This window comes from Haliotis asinina, chromosome 4 (genome assembly GCF_037392515.1).
Source record: "Haliotis asinina isolate JCU_RB_2024 chromosome 4, JCU_Hal_asi_v2, whole genome shotgun sequence".
Taxonomy (NCBI): Eukaryota; Metazoa; Mollusca; class Gastropoda; order Lepetellida; family Haliotidae; genus Haliotis; species Haliotis asinina.
In genome coordinates, this window is record NC_090283.1 from 82,250,585 (window position 1) to 82,264,240 (window position 13,656).

Here is a 13,656-nt window from a genome sequence, read left to right on the forward strand (position 1 = left end):
GTGGACATTAGGCATGTTGAAATAACACCTCCAAAAGCCAATACTCTTAAGCTGTTTTCCTGGGGACATATGTGGGCGGGTCAAACCATATCTGTCGGCATATTGAGAAAACGATAGTGTGGTTTATCAATAATACCAATACCACAGAAGATAAACAAACCTGTTCATGTTGAGGATGTAAGCTGCTGGTAACAAGAGGTGACACAAACCATCACTTACCTGAAGCTGGAGGGGAGCAATCCTGCGGAGAACCTGGTGTGTCCGCACGGGGGTCTGTCCGTCCGGATCCGTGTTGGCCTCTGGAATGGAACAACACTGGTAAACTGTGACAGTATACTCCACGACCTGACGGTCTAAGATCACCCAACCCCTCTGTTCCCAGACAGGGGATGTTTGCTCTTAACAATGATTGGTAATCAGTCGTAAGACTTGAGTCTGATAAGATTAAGTGAGTGTTTGTGCCACTAGGGTGTCACAGCAGTAGGTGCTGGGTAGTTCCTCTGGGACACCGTCAGTGAAGCGAGGTGCTTTGTGCTGACAGGGACAATCACTGGGGCAGACTGGCTGCTGGATTATAAAGCTGTAGGTGATGAGCCAACTGGACAATGCTCCTACTGAAACTCTCCAGTACACCTTCTAGTAGTATCCATACTAGCGTTGTGCCAACCGACAGCACACCGCCACCACGCTGACTCGTTATAGGGACGCCCCTTTCAGAGACTCACCAGCCAATGATAGCTCACACTACAAATTACACCGGCTGGGGAAAAACTGATCAAAATGAACCTCTGCTAGTGGGAGAAGCTGTGCGGGTGTTTATCAACACAGTCTAACATGAGGTAGACCTGCACTGGTGACATTGTTGAGTGTGAAGCATGGCCTAGGCCTTATGTGTTGATGTAAGCTTGACAGAGAGAAGCCAGCCGCTGCTGAATACTCCCTGACTGTAAGTATGTTATCCTTCTCCTCTCTATCACATACTTACTACACATATCTCCTCTCTATCACACACTTACTACACATATCTCCTCTCTATCACACACTTACTACACATATCTCCTCTCTATCACACACTTACTACACATATCTCCTCTCTATCACACACTTACTACACATATCTCCTCTCTATCACACACTTACTACACATATCTCCTCTCTATCACACACTTACTACACATATCTCCTCTCTATCACACACTTACTACATATATCTCCTCTCTATCATACACTTACTACACATATCTCCTCTCTATCACACACTTACTACACATATCTCCTCTCTATCACACACTTACTACATATATCTCCTCTCTATCACACACTTACTACACATATCTCCTCTCTATCACACACTTACTACACATATCTCCTCTCTATCAAACACTTACTACACATATCTCCTCTCTATCATACACTTACTACACATATCTCCTCTCTATCATACACTTACTACACATATCTCCTCTCTATCACACACTTACTACACATATCTCCTCTCTATCACACACTTACTACACATATCTCCTCTCTATCACACACTTACTACACATATCTCCTCTCTATCACATACTTACTACACATATCTCCTCTCTATCATACACTTACTACACATATCTCCTCTCTATCATACACTTACTACACATATCTCCTCTCTATCATACACTTACTACACATATCTCCTCTCTATCACACACTTACTACACATATCTCCTCTCTATCACACACTTACTACACATATCTCCTCTCTATCACACACTTACTACACATATCTCCTCTCTATCATACACTTACTACACATATCTCTTCTCTATCACACACTTACTACACATATCTCCTCTCTATCACACACTTACTACACATATCTCCTCTCTATCATACACTTACTACACATATCTCCTCTCTATCACACACTTACTACACATATCTCCTCTCTATCACACACTTACTACACATATCTCCTCTCTATCACATACTTACTACACATATCTCCTCTCTATCATACACTTACTACACATATCTCCTCTCTATCACACACTTACTACACATATCTCCTCTCTATCACACACTTACTACACATATCTCCTCTCTATCACACACTTACTACATATATCTCCTCTATCACACACTTACTACACATATCTCCTCTCTATCACACACTTACTACACATATCTCCTCTCTATCACACACTTACTACACATATCTCCTCTATCACACACTTACTACACATATCTCCTCTCTATCACACACTTACTACACATATCTCCTCTCTATCACACACTTACTACACATATCTCCTCTCTATCACACACTTACTACATATATCTCCTCTCTATCACACACTTACTACACATATCTCCTCTCTATCACACACTTACTACACATATCTCCTCTCTATCACACACTTACTACACATATCTCCTCTCTATCATACACTTACTACACATATCTCCTCTCTATCACATACTTAGTACACATATCTCCTCTCTATCACACACTTACTACACATATCTCCTCTCTATCACATACTTACTACACATATCTCCTCTCTATCACACACTTACTACACATATCTCCTCTCTATCACATACTTAGTACACATATCTCCTCTGTATCACTCTACTGACATCCCCTGCCATGATATGTACTGCCTGATATCACATTGCCTTTTCTCCATAACAAGCTATAATATGAAGTATGTGATATCACCAGGAATATCATACACTCAACATTGCACTAAGTATGCTTTATAACATCTCATCTCACAGAAAACAAACACAGTCACTAAGGTGACATAATCTCCCACCACAAATTATCAAATCAACCTTAAAAAGTAATGAAGGTGCAGGTCGTAAATAAACATGAAGTAAACATAAACATCTTTCCAGGCAAACCGCAAAAAATAAAATTCATATCTGGGTCTAAGCCCTTTTAAATGACTGTCAAGATTATTTTAAAGTGCATCTGTCTCAGTTATTATACATAACACATTGCAATTGCTTTATCATGTTTATTATATGTAGTATTTATCAAGTATTTTAATGCATCAATTACCTTCATGTTTCCTTCTGTTTTTTTTCTGTTTTTAACCTCATTGTATTTATATATTCGTTTGTTCCTGTGCTCTTGTCCTTTCATTGTGTTGTCATGCTCTGTTACATGTAAAACAAATTATTATTATTATTTTTATTATAAACCCCAAAAGGCACATCATATACAGCTAGCATCTGTAGTTTAGGTGATCTGCTCCGAACAAGGTCACATCCTCTAACCCTCACAAGGCACATATTGGGATCATGCTGGACATGTGTACCATGTTTAGCTAAGCTATCATGAATAGTTTAGGAGACTGGACAAAGTATTGCAGACGCATGGACATACAGATGGACGTAACTCATTTCTATATCCACCGCAATTCTGTTGTTGCCGGGAACAAAAAGAATCTAGCCAACAGTTCTTAAGATATTCCAATTCATATGCATGGATGGACAGACGGAGCCTAATACTATATCCCCCACATCGCGCCAAATCCACGGAAGGGGATAATTAACTGTAAAACATAAGCTATGATATGAAGTTTATGATATCACCAGGAAACTTATAGGGTAAACATAAGCTATGACATATAGTATGTGACAAAACAAAAAATATCATTTATCATCAGGAGTCCTTGAAATCACACACCTCAACCTGGAATGGCATCAGTCTTACACCAATCAATAGTCTGTGATATCACCAGCAATGTCATCTATTTACTCAAGTTAGTAGTCTGTGACATCACCAGCAATGTCATCTATTTACTCAAGTTAGTAGTCTGTGATATCACCAGCAATGTCATCTATTTACTCAAGTTAGTAGTCTGTGATATCACCAGCAATGTCATCTATTTACAAGTTAGTAGTTTGTGATATCACCAGCAATGTCATCTATTTACTCAAGTTAGTAGTCTGTGATATCACCAGCAATGTCACCTATTTGCCCAAGTCATTAGTTTGTGATATCACCAGCAATGTCATCTACTTGATGCAATGTATATATAGAGTGTGATATCACCAGCAATGTTATGTCATCTACTTGATAGGGTGTGATATTATCAGGAACAGGTGCTAGCTGTAACAAAGTAGCAGTAAAGCATCCTGATCCTGTCAGCTGTGATGACGAAGCGGAAGATTCATGTTGCAGGTGTTGAGACACTGATGCCAAGTCGTATTGATTGCATCTCTGCCAGTAGGTAAATAGAAGCAATTGGCAAATTACACTCCTCAAACTAGTTGAAGAAGTGAAATGTCAAGCCATGTGACAATAAAGACAAGTCTATCTATTTGTTTCAAACAGTGTTGTATTCCTGGTTAAATACACTTGCGCTTTACCCAGACATGAAAGGCAATGATAGGCATACACCACTGTGTTACAAATAATGACATACATAGATCATTGTGTGACAAACAATGATAGACATACATCATGAGTGACAGTCATAGGCTAAGACCATTGTGTGGCAAACAATGATAGACATACACCATGAGTGACAGTCATAGGCAAAGACCATTGTGTGACAAACAATGATAGACATACACCATGAGTGACAGTCATAGGCAAAGACCATTGTGTGACAAACAATGATAGACATACACCATGAGTGAGTCATAGGCAAAGACCATTGTGTGACAAACAATGATAGACATACACCATAAGTGACAGTCATAGGCAAAGACCATTGTGTGACAAACAATGATAGACATACACCATGAGTGACAGTCATAGGCAAAGACCATTGTGTGACAAACAATGACAGACATACACCATGAGTGACAGTCATAGGCAAAGACCATTGTGTGACAAACAATGATAGACATACACCATGAGTGACAGTCATAGGCAAAGACCATTGTGTGACAAACAATGATAGACATACACCATGAGTGACAGTCATAGGCAAAGACCATTGTGTGACAAACAATGATAGACATACACCATGAGTGACAGTCATAGGCTAAGACCATTGTGTGACAAACAATGACAGACATACACCATGAGTGACAGTCATAGGCAAAGACCATTGTGTGACAAACAATGATAGACATACACCATGAGTGACAGTCATAGGCAAAGACCATTGTGTGGCAAACAATGATAGACATACACCATGAGTGACAGTCATAGGCTAAGACCATTGTGTGACAAACAATGATAGACATACACCATGAGTGACAGTCATAGGCAAAGACCATTGTGTGACAAACAATGATAGACATACACCATGAGTGACAGTCATAGGCAAAGACCATTGTGTGGCAAACAATGATAGACATACACCATGAGTGACAGTCATAGGCTAAGACCATTGTGTGACAAACAATGATAGACATACACCATGAGTGACAGTCATAGGCAAAGACCACTGTGTGACAAACAATGATAGACATACACCATGAGTGACAGTCATAGGCAAAGACCATTGTGTGGCAAACAATGATAGACATACACCATGAGTGACAGTCATAGGCTAAGACCATTGTGTGACAAACAATGATAGACATACACCATGAGTGACAGTCATAGGCAAAGACCATTGTGTGACAAACAATGATAGACATACACCATGAGTGACAGTCATAGGCAAAGACCATTGTGTGACAAACAATGATAGACATACACCATGAGTGACAGTCATAGGCAAAGACCATTGTTTGAGATATCATGATAGACATTGATAATTGTGTGACCAATGATAGAAATACACAAAATTGTGTGACCAATGATAGAAATACACCAAATTGTGTGACCAATGATAGAAATACACAAAATTGTGTGACCAATAACAACAGACATATATTATTGTGTCACAAACACTGATAGACATACACCATTGAGTGACAAATAATGACAGACATACACCATAGGCTGACAAACAATAATAGACATATACCATTGTGACAAAACAATAAAAGACATATACCATTGTGACAAACAATAAAAGACATATACCATTGTGACAAACAATGATAAACATAAGCCATTATGTAACAAACAATTATAGACATACACCACTGTGTGACAAACTACAATAGACATACATCACTCTATGATAAACAATGACAGACATCAATCACGTACCAGAGTAATTACCCAAACAGTTAACTGGTCAACCAATCATGACCCATGGTAAGCAAATCATGAACCAGGGTCAGCAAATCAACCAATCATGTATGAAAGAAAATCAACCAATCATGTGCCAGACTTAGCCCTTTGAAATATACTACTTCTCAGAGGACAAACTAATAAAGCATGTATAATGCGTTAAGCTGCATCATGTATACTATGTTGACATTTAGAAATACACTCTGGACCACATGCCAGAAAGAAATTACAAAATTTTCATATATAACACATATCTTGTAAACAGTTGAAAATTATGAAAACAATGAAATACTGAAAGCTGATGTCAGTGAATAAAGGCTACATTGGTGCATCTGGGGATTCCAGGAACAAAACGTAAGCAAGAGATTTCTTTCAGCAGAAGATGAGATGTTTACATTTCTGTGGTAAGGCTCAAAAATTTGTCCGGAAACATATATATTTGGATAATTTAACATTTTGTTCTGAAAACATCTGTGAGAAACCATTTTTACACAGAAAAGACATTAATTCATGAAATGAAACGAAAAGAAAGTATTTGTAAATCACAGATGTTTAGAACTAAGACACGTCTGGGTGTCAACTGACATATTAAAGCAGGCTCAAGCAGGCTCAACAGAGCTTGCCCCTTTACAAACACAGGGTATATATACAATTAGACATGGGGAAACCCAATCTTGAACCTTCTTCCTGGTGTGACTGGGATAAGTGCTAGCCCTCTCGCAGGTCAGCGGGTCACTGGATGAGATGATACACCATGCTATTTTCAAACATAACAAAATTCCCCTCATGACATAGATGCTGAGGATATTCTGGCTGAAGGTAACTGGACTGAATCATCCAGTTAAAACGTACTTTCCAGCCACAATGGATCAATGGCTGCCAATGTGACTGTAAGCCATGCCTGGAGTTATCAACACTGGAAACACCTTTGAAAAACACCATGCATATTCATCCCTCATAATAACCGCCAAAAACACAGGTTAATATGCATCACTTCCTGTAACACCGTATACTCCAGCATCATTGTCAAACACCCAAAACAATAATGGAAAATGTAGAAACAGCACTCCCTGGATCAGTAATGGAATATGTGGAAACAGCACTCCCTAGAACAGTAATGGAGTATGTGGAAAGAGCACTCCCTGGAACAGTAATGGAATATGTGGAAAGAGCACTCCCTGGAACAGTAATGGAATATGTGGAAAGAGCACTCCCTGGAACTGTAATGGAATATGCAGAAAGAGCACTCATTGGAACTATAATGGAACATGAGGAAACAGCACTCCCTGGAACAGTAATGGAATATGTGGAAAGAGCACTCATTGGAACTATAATGAAACATGAGGAAACAGCACTCCCTGGAACAGTAATGGAATATACAGAAAGAGCACTCATTGGAACTATAATGGAATATGAGGAAACAGCACTCCCTGGAACAGTAATGGAATATGAAGAAAGAGCACTCCCTGGAACAGTAATGGAATATGTGGAAAGAACTCTCCCTGGAACAGTAATGGAATATGAAGAAAGAGCACTCCCTGGAACAGTAATGGAATATGAAGAAACAGCACTCATTGGAACTATAATGGAACATGAGGAAACAGCACTCCCTGGAACAGTAATGGAGTATGTGGAAAGAGCACTCATTGGAACTATAATGAAACACGAGGAAACAGCACTCCCTGGAACAGTAATGGAGTATGTGGAAAGAGCACTCATTGGAACAATAATGGAATATGAGGAAACAGCACTCCCTAGAACAGTAATGGAATATGAAGAAAGAGCACTCCCTGGAACAGTAATGGAATATGTGGAAAGAACTCTCCCTGGAACAGTAATGGAATATGAAGAAACAGCACTCCCTGGAACAGTAATGGAATATGTGGAAAGAGCACTCCCTGGAACTGTAATGGAATATGTGGAAAGAGCACTCATTGGAACTATAATGGAATACGAGGAAACAGCACTCCCTGGAACAGTAATGGAGTATGTGGAAAGAGCACTCATTGGAACTATAATGGAATATGAGGAAACAGCACTCTCTGGAACAGTAATGGAGTATGTGGAAAGAGCACTCATTGGAACTATAATGGAATATGAGGAAACAGCACTCCCTAGAACAGTAATGGAATATGGCGAAAGAGCACTCCCTGGAACAGTAATGGAATATGTGGAAAGAACTCTCCCTGGAACAGTAATGGAATATACAGAAACAGCACTCCCTGGAACAGTAATGGAATATGTGGAAAGAGCACTCCCTGGAACTGTAATGGAATATGCAGAAAGAGCACTCATTGGAACTATAATTTAATATGAGGAAACAGCACTCCCTGGAACAGTAATGGAGTATGTGGAAAGAGCACTTATTGGATCTATAATGGAATATGAGGAATCAGCACTCCCTAGAACAGTAATGGAATATGAAGAAAGAGCACTCCCTGGAACAGTAATGGAATATACAGAAAGAGCACTCCCTGGAACAGTAATGGAGTATGTGGAAAGACCACTCATTGGAACAGTAATGGAATATGAGGAAACAGCACTCCCTAGAACAGTAATGGACTATGAAGAAAGAGCACTCCCTGGAACAGTAATGGAATATGTGGAAAGAACTCTCCCTGGAACAGTAATGGAATATGAAGAAACAGCACTCCCTAGAACAGTAATGGAATATGTGGAAAGAGCGCTCCCTGGAGCTGTAATGGAGTATGTGGAAAGAGCACTCATTGGAACTATAATGGAACATGAGGAAACAGCACTCCCTGGAACAGTTATGGGGTATGTGGAAAGAGCACTCATTGGAACTATAATGGAATATGAGGAAACAGCACTCTCTGGAACAGTAATGAAGTATGTGGAAAGAGCACTCCCTGGAACAGTAATGGAATATGTGGAAAGAGCACTCCCTGGAACTGTAATGGAATATGTGGAAAGAGCACTCATTGGAACTATAATGGAATATGTGGAAAGAACTCTCCCTGGAACAGTAATGGAATATGTGGAAAGAGCACTCCCTGGAACAGTTATGGAATATGTGGAAAGAGCACTCCCTGGATCTGTAATGGAATATGCAGAAAGAGCACTCATTCGAACTATAATGGAATAAGAGGAAACAGCACTCCCTGGAACAGTAATGGAGTATGTGGAAAGAGCATTCATTGGAACTATAATGGAATATGAGGAAACAGCACTCACTAGAACAGTAATGGAATATGAAGAAAGAGCACTCCCTGGAACAGTAATGGAATATGTGGAAAGAACTCTCCCTGGAACAGTAATGGAATATACAGAAAGAGCACTCCCTGGAACAGTAATGGAGTATGTGGAAAGAGCACTCATTGGAACTATAATGGAATATGAGGAAACAGCACTCCCTGGAACAGTAATGGAGTGTGTGGAAAGAGCACTCATTGGAACTATAATGGAAAATGAAGAAACAGCACTCCCTGGAACTGTAATGGAGTATGTGGAAAGAACTCTCCCTGGAACAGTAATGGAATATGCAGAAAGAGCACTCATTGGAACTATAATGGAATATGAGGAAACAGCACTCATTGGAACAGTAATGGAATATGTGGAAAGAGCACTCCCTGGAACTGTAATGGAATATGCAGAAAGAGCACTCATTCGAACTATAATGGAATATGAAGAAAGAGCACTCCCTGGAACAGTAATGGAATATACAGAAACAACACTCCCTGGATTAGTAATGGACTATGTGGAAGGAGCACTCATTGGAACTATAATGGAAAATGAAGAAACAGCACTCCCTGGAACTGTAATGGAGTATGTGGAAAGAACTCTCCCTGGAACAGTAATGGAATATGCAGAAAGAGCACTCATTGGAACTATAATGGAATATGAGGAAACAGCACTCATTGGAACAGTAATGGAATATGTGGAAAGAGCACTCCCTGGAACTGTAATGGAATATGCAGAAAGAGCACTCATTCGAACTATAATGGAATATGAAGAAAGAGCACTCCCTGGAACAGTAATGGAATATACAGAAACAACACTCCCTGGATTAGTAATGGACTATGTGGAAGGAGCACTCATTGGAACTATAATGGAATATGAGGAAACAGCACTCCCTAGAACAGTAACGGACTATGAAGAAAGAGCACTCCCTGGAACTGTAATGGAATATGTGGAAAGAACTCTCCCTGGATTAGTAATGGAATATGAGGAAACAGCGCTCCCTGGAACAGTAATGGAGTATGTGGAAAGAGCACTCCCTAGAACAGTAATGGAATATGAAGAAACAGCAATCCCTAGAACAGTAATGGAATATGAAGAAACAGCAATCCCTGGAACAGTAATGGAATATGAGGAAACAGCACTCCCTGGAACTGTAATGGAATATGTGGAAAGAACTCTCCCTGGACCAGTAATGGAGTATGTGGAAGGAGCACTCATTGGAACTATAATGGAATATGAAGAAACAGCACTCCCTGGATCTGTAATGGAATATGTGGAAAGAACTCTCCCTGGAACTATAATGGAATATGAGGAAACAGCACTCCCTAGAACAGTAATGGAATATGAAGAAACAGCAATCCCTAGAACAGTAATGGAATATGAAGAAACAGCAATCCCTGGAACAGTAATGGAATATGAGGAAACAGCACTCCCTGGAACTGTAATGGAATATGTGGAAAGAACTCTCCCTGGACCAGTAATGGAGTATGTGGAAGGAGCACTGATTGGAACTATAATGGAATATGAAGAAACAGCACTCCCTGGATCTGTAATGGAATATGTGGAAAGAACTCTCCCTGGAACTATAATGGAATATGAGGAAACAGCACTCCCTAGAACAGTAATGGAATATGAAGAAAGAGGACTCCCTGGAACTGTAATGGAGTATGTGGAAAGAACTCTCCCTGGATTAGTAATGGAATATGAGGAAACAGCGCTCCCTGGAACAGTAATGGAGTATGTGGAAAGAGCACTCCCTGGAACAGTAATGGAATATGAAGAAACAGCAATCCCTAGAACAGTAATGGAATATGAAGAAACAGCAATCCCTGGAACAGTAATGGAATATGAGGAAACAGCACTCCCTGGAACTGTAATGGAATATGTGGAAAGAACTCTCCCTGGATTAGTAATGGAATATGAGGAAACAGCGCTCCCTGGAACAGTAATGGAGTATGTGGAAAGAGCACTCCCTAGAACAGTAATGGAATATGCAGAAACAGCACTCCCTGGAACAGTAATGGAGTATGTGGAAAGAGCACTCATTGGAACTATAATGAAACACGAGGAAAGAGCACTCATTGGATCTATAATGGAATATGAGGAAACAGCACTCCCTAGAACAGTAATGGAATATGAAGAAACAGCAATCCCTGGAACAGTAATGGAATATGAGGAAACAGCACTCCCTGGAACTGTAATGGAATATGTGGAAAGAACTCTCCCTGGAACAGTAATGGAGTATGTGGAAAGAGCACTCATTGGAACTATAATGGAATATGAGGAAAGAGCTCTCCCTAGAACAGTAATGGAATATGCAGAAACAGCACTCCCTGGAACAGTAATGGAGTATGTGGAAAGAGCACTCATTGGATCTATAATGGAATATGAGGAAACAGCACTCATTGGAACTATAATGGAATATGAGGAAACAGCACTCACTAGAACAGTAATGGAATATGCAGAAACAGCACTCCCTGGAACAGTAATGGAGTATGTGGAAAGAGCACTCATTGGAACTATAATGGAATATGTGGAAAGATCTCTCCCTCGAACAGTAATGGAATATGGAGAAACAGCGCTCCCTGGAACAGTAATGGAATATGCAGAAACAGCACTCCCTGGAACAGTAATGGAATATGTGGAAAGAACTCTCCCTGGAACAGTAATGGAATATGTGGAAAGAACTCTCCCTGGAACAGTAATGGAATATGAAGAAACAGCACTCCCTAGAACAGTAATGGAATATGTGGAAAGAGCGCTCCCTGGAGCTGTAATGGAGTATGTGGAAAGAGCACTCATTGGAACTATAATGGAACATGAGGAAACAGCACTCCCTGGAACAGTTATGGGGTATGTGGAAAGAGCACTCATTGGAACTATAATGGAATATGAGGAAACAGCACTCTCTGGAACAGTAATGAAGTATGTGGAAAGAGCACTCCCTGGAACAGTAATGGAATATGTGGAAAGAGCACTCCCTGGAACTGTAATGGAATATGTGGAAAGAGCACTCATTGGAACTATAATGGAATATGTGGAAAGAACTCTCCCTGGAACAGTAATGGAATATGTGGAAAGAGCACTCCCTGGAACAGTTATGGAATATGTGGAAAGAGCACTCCCTGGATCTGTAATGGAATATGCAGAAAGAGCACTCATTCGAACTATAATGGAATAAGAGGAAACAGCACTCCCTGGAACAGTAATGGAGTATGTGGAAAGAGCATTCATTGGAACTATAATGGAATATGAGGAAACAGCACTCACTAGAACAGTAATGGAATATGAAGAAAGAGCACTCCCTGGAACAGTAATGGAATATGTGGAAAGAACTCTCCCTGGAACAGTAATGGAATATACAGAAAGAGCACTCCCTGGAACAGTAATGGAGTATGTGGAAAGAGCACTCATTGGAACTATAATGGAATATGAGGAAACAGCACTCCCTGGAACAGTAATGCAGTGTGTGGAAAGAGCACTCATTGGAACTATAATGGAAAATGAAGAAACAGCACTCCCTGGAACTGTAATGGAGTATGTGGAAAGAACTCTCCCTGGAACAGTAATGGAATATGCAGAAAGAGCACTCATTGGAACTATAATGGAATATGAGGAAACAGCACTCATTGGAACAGTAATGGAATATGTGGAAAGAGCACTCCCTGGAACTGTAATGGAATATGCAGAAAGAGCACTCATTCGAACTATAATGGAATATGAAGAAAGAGCACTCCCTGGAACAGTAATGGAATATACAGAAACAACACTCCCTGGATTAGTAATGGACTATGTGGAAGGAGCACTCATTGGAACTATAATGGAAAATGAAGAAACAGCACTCCCTGGAACTGTAATGGAGTATGTGGAAAGAACTCTCCCTGGAACAGTAATGGAATATGCAGAAAGAGCACTCATTGGAACTATAATGGAATATGAGGAAACAGCACTCATTGGAACAGTAATGGAATATGTGGAAAGAGCACTCCCTGGAACTGTAATGGAATATGCAGAAAGAGCACTCATTCGAACTATAATGGAATATGAAGAAAGAGCACTCCCTGGAACAGTAATGGAATATACAGAAACAACACTCCCTGGATTAGTAATGGACTATGTGGAAGGAGCACTCATTGGAACTATAATGGAATATGAGGAAACAGCACTCCCTAGAACAGTAACGGACTATGAAGAAAGAGCACTCCCTGGAACTGTAATGGAATATGTGGAAAGAACTCTCCCTGGATTAGTAATGGAATATGAGGAAACAGCGCTCCCTGGAACAGTAATGGAGTATGTGGAAAGAGCACTCCCTA

At 40.1% G+C, this 13,656-nt stretch overlaps 1 protein-coding gene across 1 annotated transcript in view; it reads right to left on the reverse strand.

The window, feature by feature from the left end:
- The window catches only part of LOC137281992 (uncharacterized), a 212,039-nt gene that overhangs the window by 119,544 nt on the left and 78,839 nt on the right, over nt 1-13,656 (reverse strand). Inside the window, exon 4 of the mRNA XM_067813748.1 lies at nt 220-299. Within this exon, the coding sequence (XP_067669849.1) occupies nt 220-299 (80 nt within the window). The remainder of the gene's footprint in view (nt 1-219; nt 300-13,656) is intronic.